Source organism: Branchiostoma floridae, unplaced genomic scaffold (genome assembly GCF_000003815.2).
Source record: "Branchiostoma floridae strain S238N-H82 unplaced genomic scaffold, Bfl_VNyyK Sc7u5tJ_377, whole genome shotgun sequence".
In the NCBI taxonomy this organism is placed as follows: domain Eukaryota; kingdom Metazoa; phylum Chordata; class Leptocardii; order Amphioxiformes; family Branchiostomatidae; genus Branchiostoma; species Branchiostoma floridae.
Genome location: NW_023365820.1, coordinates 196,141 through 213,566, shown reverse-complemented (window position 1 = coordinate 213,566; position 17,426 = coordinate 196,141). Strand labels below are relative to the sequence as shown.

The following is a 17,426-nucleotide window of genomic DNA, read 5'->3' as shown; positions in this document are numbered from 1 at the left end:
CAAGCACTAGATATTCTCTGTTTATCAATGCCAATACTCCTGATAGCATTAGGTTTAGAGTCGTTGATTACCAAATGCTAAAATGTATGTGATAACTACCTGACCACTCTGAGTGTTGGAAAAAGACAGAAAGAACGGAATATTTGATATGCAATACTTAACCTAAATTCCCAGTGGTGTGGTCTGATGTAGGTCCAGTGTTTGTAGTCCCAGTTGAACCCTGCTGACGTGTCCAGTCAAAGTCGTCATTGTTATCCTGTATGTAACCGCACAGACTTGTGTCAAAATTACAGTCTCCTGGAATACGAAAAAAAATTGTCATAAAGATACATACACACTCACACGCACTCATACACACACGAACACACACAAACACACACACACACACACACACACACACACACACACACCACACACACACACACAAACCACGCAAACAACTCTGCTTTGCCTTTTACCAAGATTAAATGTCCTAATATACCAGCTTTATGTTATTCTTCATCAATTGATATTCTATAAATCATTTTTCCTTGTTTACGTAGGCGTCAGAACACGCAACAGACGTCGACAAAAACGTACCACCGCATGGCGTTGTCCTCAAACTGACGTCATCTATCGCGATGTCACCTCTGTAACTGATTCCTCGAATGCCTTCAAACACGATCTAGTGGAGAAATACATATAACACTGCACTAAGTCCACAAATCTTGCATTATGTGATCCATACTCTTCCAACAGACGTAAGGTGTTAAGTACTTGATATTAGATGACCCGTCGTGTGCGAACATTAGCCCTTGACAATAGCCTACGGCTAGTTGGGCAGCCCTGGCTGTTTGTAAACAGCTGAACAGATAGAGATTCATTTTCGTGATACTGAAAATTGATATGTTGTATTTGCTCGCAAGTAAGACCTTTCTATTTTCATATTCTAATTGTTGTACTTACTTTGAAGTCGCTACTTTCTTCAAGATGAACCCTAGCCCGTTGCCAAACGTCACCTTTGTCCCCAGTTTGAGACCATATCAGATCTTTCGGCAATGAACTTCCTGTCGGCCTTGTGTAGATTCCAAGTTCCTCTATAGAATCACCGCACATGTGATACCAGAACTCTAAACATTTGATGTTGTTTGACAAACTGGGACTGATCAGTCGTGCGATGTTTCCTGTTGCCTGGGAACTGGTCTCAATGTACATGTAGTACCCTAAAAGGAGTGCTAACCGTGAGTTTTATAATTTTCAAAAAGACCACCAAAAATCACAATAGCGATATCTAACATACAACATACACACAGACGTTTTATATACCTGAAGTAGAAAGTAATTATATATGGTGACTTTAGGATAGAAAGAAACAAATGCATTTCCTGTCAAGCTTCATTGAATGACCACACAACAGGAATCATCTTCAAAATCAATTCCTAGGAGAAGATTTCGTACATCTTTTTAAAAAGTTTTTTTGTCTAACTTTATAAGAAAGCTCCTTCTTTGAGACGTCACCAAAAATGACAACTGTTACAATAAATTCAAGGTTGAAAGGTTGTATACTGTGCCAAGCACTAGAAAGCGAAATACATTGTACTTTCGATGCATTTAGACAGAAGTACATGTATATGAGTATGTATTTCAAGGCAAAAACAATGTACCGCCGAGTGATGTGGTATTAATAGTGCAAGAAGAATATTTCAACCTTATCCAGGAATACGAGTATGTACGTAAAGCGGTAATGGTAGATCAGAGAAAATTTCAAGTACGGACTTTGGGTGACAGATTGGAAGCGTGTTATGTATGTAAAGATGGTCTAATCGAAAAAAATCGGATCGCCCTATGTATGAAATGTACTGGTAGTGAAATATTTGTTTGTGTGGTTATCGCGACACAGTAGCAACCAATACTGTGACCTAAGACCTAAGTTGAATGATGATAAACTGAATGAGTATGGTAGGCTGTGCAGTGGAAATAGTCGAAGATGTTGTCGGAGCTTTAGCTATAGGTGCACGTACCAGCTGAGCCAGTGGTATGGTCAGATGAAGGTCCGGTGTTTTCAGTTGCTGTTGTACCCTGCTGACGTTTCCAGTCAAAGTCATCCGTGTTGTCTTGTTGGTAACCGCACAGACTTGTGTCGAAATCACAGTCTCCTGAAATAGGGATAAAATTGGAAATCACTGCAACAAACACACACACACACACATGCAGACACACACACGCACGCATACAAACAAACACACACACAGGCACACACACACACACACATAAGGCTTACACAGACAGACACACAGAGACAGACACACGTGTGCACAGGTTTATACGGACACACATACGCACAAACGCGCACATGACCATTTCTCTTTCTCGACTTCATTTGACTGAATGCCGGTTCTTCCCTCGGTTTTGATAACTTCACCTTACCTTGCTGTAGTGATGACGTCCATTGCACGGCAAACGTCAGTCCTAACAGTGCCCAACTCAAATTCCTCAGAAAATATATCCTACCCATCTTAGCCGTTTGCAATCCTCGGGGTCGCTGATCTACTATTGAGGCTAATCACGATTAAAATTCAGAGCTACGCATAGAGTTACGCCCTAAATACGTATACAATGCACTTAGTGCACGAACCCAATCTGTAAACACGCCATCAAGATAAATATGTCATTTATCTTTCTCTTGGATACAATAAAACAGTCTGACTTTTGATTCTTCTGTATCCAAAATGAATCGTCGAAAGTTATTTCAGGAAATATATAGACAAGTTATCCCAATCTACTCTAAACTGCGCATGAGATATCAAAAGGCCATGTTTGTGAGTTCTAGTAATACTTTTTAATTTGATTATCTTCGAGTTACAAATATCTTATGTATGTCTGCTGCAAGAGAACTACAGGAAGAAAACACTGATTTCTAGATTAGGTCGAGACCTCTGGACTTTAGTACATACTTAGCGCACACAGGAGTTAATGGTATGACAAACAAAACGCTTTGAACTACAAGCTACTGCTCAATCATATTAACAATGCTATCTTTAAAAAAGTGAAAAAAAGTCAAATACGTCAAATTTCGTTTTATTAGCGTTACATGTTTACAAGTTTTGATATATTATGTCTACTTAATTTATTGAAAATTTGGTGGTCGCATAGTAAGTCGTTAGATAGTTCTAGGAGTTAGAAGGGGCGGGCCTTAAAGATGGGGTATCTTCCAGGATTGACCATAAAAGCCCGGTCTGAATAGTGTTAAGGAAAGTTGAACGTGAAAAATAAAACGTAGACAAGTATTGCACGGTTGCGTCTATTGAACCTTTAAGACAATGGCAATGACAATGAAGTTTATTGCATGTTCATGCCCTCCTAGGGCTAAATGCAGTAGGTCGAATACAAAGAGTCTGATAAGTAAGCTATTCTATGTTCTACTTACGACTATATTTCTACATGCTTCCTCCCTCTTCTTAAAACACGTGAAGACGAACTTACAGAGTTCTTCTATCAAATCATAGTTAACTGATGTCATTATATATTTGAAAAAGTCTTCTTTTGTTAGTTGTGCATATTTCTGTTTTGCAAGCGTAGTACTGTTAACAAAGGTATTGCGTATATCTTTATACAGTGAGCATTCTAGAAGAAAGTGCGCTTTAAGACAAAATAAGAAGAAGACAAAATAAAAAGAAGGGCACAACAGCAAAACGAATACTAGTAGCATTTTCCCAAGGGAAACATAAAGACTTTCTACACAGGGATTTACACTGCTATTCATCTTGAAACAAACTTCGTTCTTGTGGTAAAACCTATAACCATATTTGAATTATTAGCACAATTCATTAGATGTGCATATCATGTTGAATCTTGATATCATGCAGATAATGATGGATAATGGATTGAAATATGTCATTTAATCAAAATGAATACGTGCGCAAAAACATGAAAGTTTATCATGATTGTGTTAAACATCATGTTACATTATCACATGGAAAATCATAACTTTATTCCTCACAGTCTAATTTTTACGCTATAAAAGTCATAATCGTCCTAAGTGCAGTGTCGTACAGCCGTGTTAGGGTTTAACCAAGGCATTTGTTTAAAGAAGATATTTACCATGTTTGATAATATTTGACAGAATGTACACATAACCCTCCCTTACGATACATATACTGTACATATATACACTGGCTACCTGACCTAACAAATAAGTTATCTGGTAAGAGCAAACAATTAACTTACATTAGGTTGATCATTAACTTAACTAACTTATCTGTCGTCTCAAGGACGATTGTTAGTCCTAACAAATAAATTAGTCAGAGATACAAACTGTTGAAAACATTTTTAATAATTACATAGATGCACAAATGCATTGAAACAGCAGTGCTATTTACAAATACCCATAAACTTCAACGTTAACTAGCTGGAAGCGCCATTGTATTTACGCTGGATATGATGTACAGTAAAAGCCGTTTAATTACACAGCCTATTTGCCAGAGTATTTCGTGCCATTATTCGGCTAATGCAATGCGAAGCTATCCAACTGAATCGCACTGGCTTTGGATTTAGGGATTCCGTGCACTTAACAGAAGTGTGCGTTAATCCGTCGTGCAATTAACTGGCTTCTAATGTTACAGTACTAGTATGTGGCTTGAAGAGAAATGCAGCTCGAACCAGTTACTTCTGGGGTCTGTATCAAATACCTACCAATTACGCCACACGATGCCGTACATTTATGTCCTCCGTCGGTAGCTCTGCATAACAGTGTATCCACAAGTTTTGTTTATGTCTCAGGGGTCTTCACCATTAGACATTAACACTGTATAAGCCTAAGCTCTTGCTCATCTCCGTCAGGTTCAATATTACCCTGTCCCGAGTCATAGATTTGACTGACTTTAGTCTTAAAGGGGTAATCCTCTTTAAAAGCGGGTATTACAAATACTTGATTGAATCAAGTTTGCTTTGTTAAATTTACCATAAGTTGAAACTTAAGCGCATGGCGAAAATTGTAGCGATCGAGGTCTTAATTCCCCTAAGTACCCTTGTAATGGGAGTACGTGACTCGTGACAGGTACAAAAGGATTCAGGTATCGGTTGACGCTGGTATTAATAATAATACTTTGATGTTTGTGATTATTTCTTGAGTAGACGAAATGCGTTTACACAAGCATCAGCATAACTGACAGCAACACGGTTTTGGGTCATTCTGTAGTAATTTGTCCATGTACAGATTGGTCTTTTTAGGCAGCAGCGTGTACATCCCAAGGGGAGCTACTTGCAAGTCTCCAAATAACTTTTTGTGTACCTTCATTAATATCTGATAGTCACTAAACTACTTTTATTAGCATAGCAACCCAACTGTTAATGAAAAATTATTTTCGACGTCGGTCATACAAGCAGTTTTTGCGCTGCCATTTTACGTCAAAAGTGCCCAAATCTCTGTATCCTATTAATAATAAAGATAGGATAGTCTTCAAACTTTTTTGTATGTCCTAACATTATGTGAAACATCTTCGAAAAGCTTGTCCCGACTATCGCCAGCGAGAAAGTGCCAGCGAGCCAGCGTATGCCGTTAACACTTTATTTATTTATTTATTTATTGGTTTGGCTGTACAGGATACACAGCCAGGGCTGCCCAACTAGCCTATGGCTATTACAAAGGGCTAACCCTGCTGACAGAAACAGAGACAATACATGTGGATTTGAACAGGATACTTATCAATAACAATTTTCTAAGTTCGTAAAGGATAGAGATGAAAAACAAAAAGAACATTTATGTTAACACTAAATAAATTCTAGGGTCGGCAGGTTTTTGCATTCTTTCTTGGGCATTTTACTAATTCATTCATCCACTACAGAACTGCATTATGACTTGTTGCAGGATTTCTTTATTTATGAGATAACAAAATGTCAAAGATACAGTAATATGCAGCACACAACTTTGTCTTTATGCCAAGTTTTACAGTTTATTTACTGAACTGTGCATTTTTTTATTCAAAAGAAACAATACATGAATATCTATCACATAAATCTTACGATTTTCATATTTCTTCTTGCCAATAAGTTATCACTCATTTCTTACATTTATATCAGTTGAGTTGTAGGGGCTACCCACCCGTTTTGACATAGATAAATAGATGGATCTATCTAACGGATAAGTCCGTCTAAACTGACTCAAATATACTATCTGGTTTATCGTTTGACGAAATCAAGTATAGAGTTGCTAATGGTTTGTGACTCAGAGCAGTGGGATTGTCATCGTGTATAAGAATTCTGTTGTGTGTAATTTACCGTTTAACGAAGCAAGGCCCATTTCAATTACTTTTATCATTTGATGGTTTTGATCCTGGGGATGGATTCGCTTTGCCATAGCCAAGGCCTCTCTGAGGGTTCTTTTAGCTGCCCTGAAATGTCGGAATTTATACGAAATAATTCCTAAGTTATTGAGTAATATCGCAATTAGAGGATGTGCTGTTTGGGGGCCATAGACACTTTTAAACATTTTAAGTGCCTCTTCATGGCATTTGATTGCTTTGTTGAAATCAGACAGATACTGATAAGCTAACCCTAGGTTGCAAAGATATGTGGCAATGTCAGGATGTGCTATTTGCTGACCATAGATACTCCTTATCATCTGTATTGCCTGTTCATGGTAGCAAACTGCCCTCCTGTGTTCACCCAGTTTACCCCAAGCTTGTCCAAGGTTGTTCAGTACTGTAGCAATGACAGGATGTGTTTTACTCTGCCCGTTTATGCGCAACATGTGCAGTGCCCTGTCAAAGTAGGGGATAGCTTTTCTACTTTTATTCAAACTGATCAAAGAGTACCCTATGCTGTTTAGTACTGGAATAATGAAAGGATGTGCGCTAGTCGGACCATAGACATTCATGTATATCTTGAGTGCCTGCTTAGAGTAGATTTTTGATTTCTTAAAATCCCCCAGCTTGTGCCATACTGATCCCATATTGTTTAGTGATTCCCCAATGTCAGGATGTGGTGCACTCTGACCATAGATTCTCCTTCTAATCGTCAGTGCCTGTTCATGGTAGCTAATAGCTCTCCTATGTTCACCGAGTCCTTCCCAGGCCAGCCCTAGAATGTTAAGAAATTTCGAAATATCAGGATGTGGCGAAATCTCACCATAGATAGCCCTGTACATCTGCAGCCCCTGTTCATTGTAGCTGATCGCTTTTCTGTAATCACCTTCACGATAAAAGGCTTTCCCCAGACGACCTAGTGACAAGGCAATGTCTGGATGTGCTGTGTGCTGACCGTACATACGCCTATTCATCTGGAGTGCCTGCTCGTGGTAGCTAACGCTTTTCCTGTGTTCACCCAGATCACCCCAGATTTCACCCAGGTTGCCTAGTAAACTAGAAATGTCAATATGTGGTGAAGACTCATCATTGGCCTTCACAACAGCTTGCTGTGCTTGTTCATAGTAGCTGATTGCTTTCCTGAAATCACCTTCAAAATACCAAGCTGACCCTAGGTTGGCAAGTGAAATAGCAATGACAGAATTGGCTTCACTCTGACCAGAAGTATTTCTTTCGATCTGTAGTGTCTGTTCAAGATAGCAGATTTCTTTCCGGTGATCTCCTGCCTTTCCCCATGCTAGCCCTAGGTTACTGAGAATACTTCCAAGGGTATGACTTGTTGGGGTACTCGGTACGGTACTCTTTTCAGTGATTTTTTCATGCATCTTCAGTGCCTGTTCAAGGAAGCTGATAGCTTTGTCATGATCACCAACGAAGAGACTAGCGTGTCCAATACTGTTAAGCAGACCCACAACCTCTTCAGTTTCAGTTCCCTCAGATGTATTAAGGGCCTCATTTAGGTAGCTGATAGCCTGTCTATATTTGCATAACTTGAAGTACATCTCTGCTTGTACTTTTGGAGAACTATCATAGAACTCTGGGAAAGAATTAGAAACTTTCTTCATTCCAGACCATTCAACGCCAGACTGTTTAATGGCAGATAGAACACGTTTGAGAGGAACTGCTGTATGGTAGTATCTGAGAAGCTGTTTTTCATTTGGTAAATAAAAAACTAGTTTAAGTGCATTTGTTTGTACATCATGATTATTGGTCTGTAAGTATGATTCCTGACTATTTTGCATTGTTTCCATTGAGGCCATAGCTGACAATTTTTCCTTTTGCCCACCATTGGCAATGTAGGTTTTGAGCCTGAGTTCTGCTGAGATACTGGCGAGAACTGTGAGGTGATGTGCATTGCTGTCACTGATCGCTTGTTTGTTTTTCATTTCTTCTATTGTCTCCCAAACTGTGGTAGGTACAATATGTACAGACAATGATAAGTAATCCACCGCTACAGCAGGGAAGCGATAAAGGGTTTTCTTTACATCGATCATCTTTGCTGTGATTGTTTCCTTAAAATTGCAGCTTTTATAGTTTTCTCTTAGTGTCTCCTGTGCGAGTTGTTGAGCAATTTTACCCCGATCAGCTTGCAGTATCTTTCTTGTAATGGCCATATATGTGCTGATCAATTTCTGATCCCCTGCTATCAGGCATGGATTTCTTAAGATTGTGGCAAGGTGATATCCTTCCTTCAGGTACAACGTGACATCCTTTAGCAGTTTTGAAACCATGTTCTTTGGGGTACAAATGAGTTCACTGGACGGTTTGTTCATAGTTTCCTGCCTGCCTAGTGGAGTCTTGCTTGCCTTTGGCATGGAGCCATCAAATGCAAACCCACGAGGCGTAATAGAGTCATAGAACCAGTTGTCAACGGGGTTCCCAGAATGAAAGTTGTTTAGCGTTTCTATCCCTACTGATGGGAGAATGGTTTCTCCCAGGTTGACAACCTTGAGGTGTAGATAGTGGGTGAGGTTGCGGAAATACACCACACAACGTTCACTTTCATCTTCTAGCAAGATGGCGAACTCCAGATCTGAATATGGAGTTACTAGCCCAGTGGCCTGTGAACCTAAACCTATGAGGGCATACTTACAGGGAGGGGGACCCATTAACCCAATACACTCTTCTACAAGCTGGCTGATAAATCCCTTCCTTTCTCGTGCAATTCTCTCAAACAACTGCCTAACAGCCTGAGCTCGCCTTGCCTCTATATCTTTGACACATGGGTCATCCTCATCATGCACATAGGGATCCAGCTGCTGGTCAATGGTTTCCATCTCCAGCTTGATCTGGTCCCGCATCTCCTTTAGCTGTTTCTTATGACGATTTGTGTTCTTATGGCTTACATTACTATGAATTCTTAATATCGATTTAAGGAATGATTTCTCTACTTCTTCAATAGCTTTTACTATGTTACCAATTAGGACTTGATTCTTTGACCTGACTATTGCTGCATTGTAGAGTGCTGCTGCTTTGACAAAGTCTCCCCCGTCTCCTGTCTGCTGACCTCGCTTACTGTAGACATCCCCCAACTTACACAGGGGCTCCACCTCTCTCTGGCACTGCTCGGCTGTAGGATCTGAAAAAGGATATTGGATATTCTATCCTGTTAGAATAACTTTATTAGTAAAACATTGCCCTGCAATCATGATTTTGGGTAACGGTATTACTGGAAATACTATTTTTCTTTGATCAAAAACTTCTAGCAATTACTTTTCTCCAATTCGTATTGAAAACTGTCACAACGGACATATAAACATGTACGATCTGTATTTGTCTCCCTTATTTTCGAAAGCCAACAAGAAGTGGTAAGCCTCATATATAAACTTAAACACATATACCTTCATCAAATAAACAAATCTCATTATGATGAGTGCCTCTCATGTATTACTAAAAGAGTACCCACCCCCCTCCCAAAACGGTCACATGAACGTTGTTTATAACAGTTGAAAATTCCCATTCATCCATCCCACCTCATCGCATATCAAACAGATTAAAGCATGATTTTAACTGAAGCAAGTAGCAGTATACGTTAGCCAGACACGCGGTGCAGACCTTCAAAGTCCTGGGTATTGAGTGGCTGGGCCCTACGCTTGCAACTGTAAAATGCCTTGGTGGATGTATCAAAGTGGAGATTGAGATTGCCAGAAACAAGGATTCTGTGCTTTTAGGGAGTAGGTAATTTTTACAGAGTGTTGGCTAAATCAGTAAATCAGAAAACATAATGAAAAACCTTGTTGCATTTCTTGTAGTTCCATTACGAACGCGCCCATGTAAACAAGTCCATTTATTCTAAAAAAAACTTCTTGAACGAGACGAAAAATATTCATAAAAGCAAGATTTCCATTACCTGATATGTGCACTGTCTTGAGTGCTGCTGCAAAGTGATGCTCTGCTGAGATCAGGTCTGCCTTGGCAAGGGATGATTTACCTTTCTTCAAGTGACCTTTGTACTTACTTAAGAGAAAAGATTGTGGTTGTTGTTTTAGGACTTGAACATAGAGCATTCATCTTTCATATCTATAGTATGTTGAATTCCTTTACATAATATTATAACTCAAATTCTGTTTATTCAGACTTTGCTGTCTTCTTGTTTTGAATGACATATAGTTATTTGAGTATTTTCTTGATTAGGTACGCTTTTCTTTTTTTTTTAATCCAAAAGATACTTAAAAATGCCAGAGTCGGGTGCGTACTTTGAGGTTATTGAAGGCAGAAATGGGAAAATGAACCAATATGAATACTACAAGAAGGGATGCAAAACAACAACATTTCTTTTATATGGGGGATTTTTCAACTCGCTGTAGTACATGTTTTATAGCAATGCAAGTCACAAGCAATAGCACTTTGTTTACAAATTTAAGCTAGGGTATTGAATAGATTGATGTTCTTAATCTATGACACCCCCCCCCCCCCCCCCCCGAAAGAAAACACTCACACACCTATCCCTGAGTCTTTCCTCTTCAATACCCCCTCCTGCAACAGTGGCCATTCCTTGCTCGCTTGACGAGCTGTAAATAAGAATAAAGTCATTATTAAAAAATGTCTCTTAATTCTAAATCAGTATTAGTCATTGTAAAGCTGGTCTGCATTTCTGTGTAATGTGTATCATACACTTTTGTGTTTATCTGTTCTATGCATTTGTATTTGTACCGAGCCCAGTGAGATTAGCTGAGATGAGTCTTATTCTCAACTCTGAAAATGTTTCTTCTTCAAATGATATTATTTCATACAAAAATATTTAGCTCTGGCTACCATGTTGAAGTTGTCATTTCAACTGCAGTGTAATAAACATGCATTGTGTAGTCGACCTTTGATTTGACTATGTTTGCAAAATCGCAAGTCTTCACCTTAGGCTTCTTGTGCCTGGATGGACGTCAGCTCCACTGTTTTCCCCAACCTGGTGCCCCTCTGGTGATCTTCTTTCTCTCTGCCTTGATTTCTTTGATTCCAGTCGCTGCAAGATTCAATCCCCAACTGTTACGATTTTTTTTCTTTGCTGCACTTCTCATCATCCAGCTAATAAGTATATACATATAAAGAGGTCGTTTCTGCATTAAAATCGTGAACACTGACGTTACCAAATCGTGATTATGTGCTTAAAAAGTTTTAAAAAAAGCGTAAGTTTAATGGCCAGAATTTTCTGTCACGAAATGGTTTTCCGGTAAGATATTTTCTCTCTCTCTCTCTCTCTCTCTCTCTCTCTCTCTCTCTGTGTGTGTGTGTGTGAGTGTGCAATACGTCATATATTGTTGCCATCCTTATGAACCAGAATTCATTGCTTATGGTTAGTGCAAATTATAGCCACAAGCCAAAGAACTCACCATTCTAATTGCTCCCCAGATCTTCACCGTGTACAAAACACGATGATGCAGAGTCTGTTTGACCCCAGGATCCCTGCATATTGTCAGTGCCCTGCCGTACATCGTAGCTGCCTTTGAGAACTCTGAAACACCACATATTTCCCTGCCTTTCTTGATGTAGAGATCTCCTAGAGATTTTAAAATCTCAATCTCCAAGAACACATCCCTATTTTCTACTGCAGTTACTAATGCCTCTGTATAAACAGTCTCCACATCCACGGATTGCCAGGCTGGGGGTTGACAGATACTAGTACTTCTGTCCAATTTTTCACAAGTTTCTGCCACCCTTAAGACATTGATGTCAGTTATACTCCAGGAGTCTAGTGACTGATACTGCGGAGTGTACCCCTGCAGAAGTTGTCTGGACAGTTTCTCCATGTAGCCGATACGATGTTCCAGTGTTTGTCTAATGTCTGAATCATTGCATCGTAGCAGGGCAGCAGTATACATGGCAGCAACCTTGTCAAGCTCTGCTGAATCTTTACTAAGCATACCTTCCTTAAGATGCAGGTCTCCAAGACTTTTGAAGATTTCTGCCTCCAAAAACAGATCCATCTGAAGAATGGCTTTTCTAAGTGCCCGCCCATAGCCTACTACATGCGACTGGCCGTGTCGACTCTTGAGACACAGCTCCAAGTCTTGTAACTTGTCTGCAAGGCTGGTCATTCTGATGTCGAACATGTAACAACAAGAATAGAATTGAATTATCATGAACTTAGTATCTAGTATAGTCATTTTTCTCTGCTTAAGTAATAGGACAATGTAGAGTTTTGTATAAAAATATATAAATTAGAGCGGTGGCCTTCAAAGCGAGACGTTTAGAATACCCCGTACATATAACTTAGATTTTTTATACACCATTTATACGTTTATGAAAGTTAGACATACAGGTAAACAGTATTCAAATACAGTTTAATCTCTACAACAAGATTAAAATCTGAGGTTTACTTACCAGACGTTCTAGATGTCCGACTTTGTTATCAAGTTGTTACTAAAGATATTGAAGGAATATATCTTTTTATATCCTATTCTTTTCTTGCTTTCTTCGCCCAATACTGTCTAGAGAACTCTAACATACATAAAATCTAGCTTATCTCTGCTTGATTCAATGCTACTGTTTCTCTGTTGTTCTATTATCATTCTAACGACTCCAACTCTTCCAGAAGGCTCACATTTAATCCAAAGAGCCCAGGGCCAATAGAGCTTCTATTGAACCTGTCATTCAGAGCCATAGGAAGACCGCCTGGTGATCAGTAAGAATTTCAGGTCTAATGTCCCTCTTAAAAATATTTTCTACCAGTCTTTTATAAATAATCAAGCCTACAAGCCACATTTTGGGCCAAGTTTTTCCAGATACATTGTCGGATGTCAGGATTCACATAGAACATATGTTTTTCACAGCTGTAACTGATCTGCGTTAACCCCCTTTTGTGATTGTGTACACAATTCATAAGTCCACTTCATATCAAATTAATTTGTTTAATCAAATTTATACCTTTACAAAGAATGTATTTATATTTCAGCCATACATAGTATGGTGAAATATATTGTATTCGTAATGTTTCTTCTTTCTTTCTTCTTCTTTCTCCTGTCAAATCTTCAAAGTGATTCATCTCCGCCGTTCCTGGACCGAATGACCTGAAATTTGGCACAGGGGTATAATGGGCCAATACCTTGATCCTTTTTTCTCAGTTTTTTCATATCTGCCTCTAAAATGATTTTATTGAGATTTTTTGGTCAATTTTAGACCAAAACTGTATATTTTAGCCCCTGTACCCTGGTATTACAACCAAATGAGCTGAAATTTGACAGAGATGTGCCTTGATAATGCCCCCATATAAATTCGATAACACTTTTGGTGTACAGTACAACAAAATGCTTATTTTTGCGATTTTTTGACCAATTTTTGACCAAAAAAGGACACTTTTGGCCCCTGTACCCTGGTATTACAACCAAATGAGCTGAAATTTGACAGAGATGTGCCTCGATAATGCCCCCATATAAATTCAATAACACTTTTGGTGTACAGTTTAACAAAATGCTTATTTTTGCGATTTTTTGACCAATTTTTGACCAAAAAAGGACACTTTTGGCTCCTGTACCTTGGTATTGCAACCGAATGAGCTGAAATTTGACACAGATGTGCCTTGATAATCCCTTCATATAAATTCAATAACACTTTTGGTGTACAGTGCAACAAAATGCTTATTTTTGCGATTTTTGGCCAATTTTTGACCAAAAAAGGACACTTTTGGCTCCTGTTCCCTGGTATTACAATTAAATGACCTGAAATTTGGTATAGATAGGCATTATATACTTGGTAACAAGATTCAAGTAAAATTTTTGACATAAACAACTTTAAAATGATTAATTTTGGCACTTTTCTGAGGGGAAATTTGTTTTCTTTTGGCCTCCTGACGTGACCTTCCGTGACCCCGCACAGAGCCACACCTGTGCGCGTCAGCCGGAGAGTTAATTGAATCAAAGACCTAGCCAATCAGTGAAGAGGAGGCCAAAGGCTAATTAATATTCATAAGCGGGGCCTCATGATCCCGTATATAGCAGTGTTCCCGCCAGGGGGAGCGAAGCCCGCCTAAGGCTCTCGCATTTTAGACTATTCAGAAGGCTTTATATTGTATAAGTTCTTAGGGGCATATCTATGATAATCGCAGCAGTCACTTAACTTCTCTTCAGGAGTTTAGCGTAACACTATTTCAGGTCAAACCGTCAAAGGCAACTAAAAACAAACTTTAACGTTACTGAGTTCAACAGTACTTATAACTTGTTATCCGAAGTTGAAACGCTAGCGATGGTATTTTCGCTGCGCTGTTAGCTCCGTGCGACTGTTGTTGACGGTCTTATAACGGTATATTTTGCACCCCTGTTCCCTGGTATGAGTAACATTTGGTATAGATAGGCATAAGATAGTTGGTAAAATGATCCAAGTAAAATTTTTGGCATAAAGTACTGTAAAAGGCTTAATTACAGCACTTTTTTTTAGGGGAAATTGGTTTTCTTCCGTTCTCCATGCCATGACCTTTCGGACGTTCACCCCACAGAACCGACATCTGCACCTGCGTCTAGCTGGCAGGAAGAGTTAATTCAATTAATGGTTCAGCCAATCAGCGAAGAGGAAAGCGAAGGCTAATTAATATTCATAAGCGGGACCACACAATACGTTAACTTGAAGACTCAGGCCGTACAGACTTCTCGCCAGGATTTTTTCAAAGCGTCGGACAGGGGTCCGGGGGCCGCCGAATGTCCCTGGCGGGGTCCAGGGGCAGGGCCACCGTTGGGGGGTGGGGGGGGGGGGGGCGAGACCCAGGTGGGCGAAGCCCCCCCGGAAGCTCTTGCATTTTAGACTATTGAGAAGGCTTCTTTTATCAGTTTTTTTAGGGCCATATCTACGATAATCGTAGCAGTCACTTACTTCTCTTCAGCAGTTTGACTTTAAAATATTTCGGGTCAAAGCTTCAAAGACAACTAAAACCTCATAAACAACAAACTTTACTTAGCTCAACAGTATACAAAAATATTGTACGGGATGCCATCCTTAGTTGAAGCGCTTATTTATAGCGCTAGTATCTTCGCTGCGCCGTTAGCCGCCGTGCGACTTTTGTTGACGGTCTGATATCCCTACGTCGCCGCCTCGCTGATATTCCCACTGACATGTTTCAAGAAAAATACCCAGCAAAAAACGCTGTTCTGCGTCAAATTCTATTCTATAAAACATGTGGGACTCAGTGTTACAGTCTAAATATTTTGTAGAAGCACCGCTGTAGGAAAGAAGGTCCAAGCAATGTAAAACATCACGTAGCATGAAGTTCGCTGTCAACTGGCACACAGCACATGACTGTTTGAAACTCTAAGTCTAATCAACAGCCGTGTTTGATTGATAGCCGGCGGTCCTTTGATACGAAGTCGGCGAAGGGTGCGTTAGTTAGAAAATCTGCGTTTAGTTTTGATACGTAATTATAAGTTAGACAGTGGCGAGAATGATTATTTTCTCATCAATATTTCTCTTCAGAATTATTTGAACTTAATTGTACATCTAAACAATTGGCTTACCTGTGCAATGTTTATATGATTAATAATCAGTGTACTGAAATCATGTGTAACGTATGGCTCCTAGTCAATAGATCAGCATTTTCTCTATAGTAACCACCTGTCTATAGTGGCCACATTTCCTAGTGCTGTTGTTGTTTGACATAAACTTTGAACATTTAAATTGTAAGTAACTTTAAACTGCCAGAGTTTCAGCCCAATAAAACACTCTCAGCGCCAGGGTATGAACAGACTGACCAGACAGACGAAAATAAATCCTCGAACAAGGTTCAATCGCATCTTCCGGGTCTGGCAGGAAGTTGTTAAACTAAAATAAGAATAGGCTCGATGGCTGATTGCATACAAAGTAAAACAGTTTAACAGTTTTACAGCTTGAAGAAAACAAACGCTCATACAGTACCTGCACCTGCTTGATAATTATTAAATCGTATGCCCTACTTGAATAAAAAAAGTTCACAGCAACAATAAATGTACCCACATCACAAGGAGCTTATACTTTTTTAAACTTACACCTAGGCCCCGTTCATGATGCAAAAATTAATGCGGATGCATCCGCATTTTTGGCCGATGCGGATAAATTTCTCATCATGAATGCTCCGAAACGGATTTGATGCGGATTTTTCGGGACCACCTCGGGAGGTGGATTTGAAACGGATTTTTTAAATCCGGCATTTGCGAACTGTCATCATGAACGCAAATGCGGCGTGAATCCCCATTTTTGCGCAGGGGTGATTTGGAACAGTCCAATGTTGCGTGGGAAGGGGTATGCCTGAAATATGCTGTATTTGCTCTTAAGCAAATGTCGGCCTTTCTAGTTGTTTTCTTGTTTCTGTTTGGGTTAGATATGTTAAGGAGACAATGTTCTATACCCTTACTAGTACAGTTTAATAGAGGTGTTTATCACAGTCTAAGGAATAATAACATCCCATGCCACTCGAACAAAGTCATTTTTGGTTTAATCTTAGTATTGCGAGTTATTTGCTACAATCTGATTTGAAGGTCTGAAGCATGCCACCGCCTTGCCTAATTCTTGAGTCTGGACATGTTTAGCGTCAGTGGCGATGTGTTTCTTGGAGGAATCTTATAATGTCTTGTGCTTTTTTGTCACACATAAAAGTATTGTACTTTTTTTTCTCTCGCGGAGTCCTCGAAAGATATTTGAAAGAAGCTCATATTGATGGTAAATAAATTTTGATTTTGTGCATTTTGTTGATTTTTACGAACAGCGTATCACAAACCCAGGACTCCGCATGTTCCACAGGTCATTTGACAAAATGAGACAATGAGGCGTAAAACACTCACCTTTGACTCGTTTTACTTTCCATTGGTGAACAACTAGTGTCGTTTTTGCGTCACGTCTATATTGCGGCTTTGCAAAGCCGAGCAAACTGTCAATAATCCAGAAACCCATGGTTTTGTCCAGTCCAGTTCGATATGGGAGACATTGTATGGGAAAGATTGACATGCCGGAAGTCCAGAGACTAGCCTCAGGTCGTACCACTCTGTTGTGGAGGTGCGGCATTTTTTGGTTACCCACTTGGGCTCGTTGTCTTCGATCAGTGAGTTGTTCTTGAGTGGTTTCTTCCCTACTGTCTTTTTTTCTTTTCTTTTTGTGATATTCTTTTGTAGCATCTGATTGGATCCTGATCTCACCTTC

At 39.5% G+C, this 17,426-nt stretch overlaps 1 protein-coding gene across 1 annotated transcript; it reads right to left on the bottom strand.

The window, feature by feature from the left end:
- Window positions 1-5,683: 5,683 nt before the first annotated feature.
- LOC118408746 lies at window positions 5,684-12,378 on the bottom strand. Its single transcript, XM_035809606.1, has 5 exons — window positions 11,666-12,378; window positions 11,192-11,298; window positions 10,784-10,852; window positions 10,192-10,298; window positions 5,684-9,420 (listed from the first exon to the last, which is right to left on the bottom strand). Exons 1-5 carry the CDS (start codon window positions 12,368-12,370, stop codon window positions 6,203-6,205), a joined length of 4,206 nt encoding a protein of 1,401 aa, XP_035665499.1. The 5' UTR covers window positions 12,371-12,378; the 3' UTR covers window positions 5,684-6,202.
- Between the last annotated feature and the right edge of the window lie 5,048 nt (window positions 12,379-17,426).

Excerpts from the sequence above, each read along its gene's own strand:
- LOC118408746 (XM_035809606.1), bottom strand. The coding sequence starts at position 12,370 with ATGACCAGCCTTGCAGACAAGTTACAAGACTTGGAGCTGTGTCTCAAG. Across the intron at positions 10,853-11,191 it reads CCAGGCACAAGAAGCCTAAG|CTCGTCAAGCGAGCAAGGAA; the intron begins GTGAAGACTTGC and ends TCTTATTTACAG. Across the intron at positions 9,421-10,191 it reads CAAGACAGTGCACATATCAG|ATCCTACAGCCGAGCAGTGC; the intron begins GTAATGGAAATC and ends ATCCTTTTTCAG.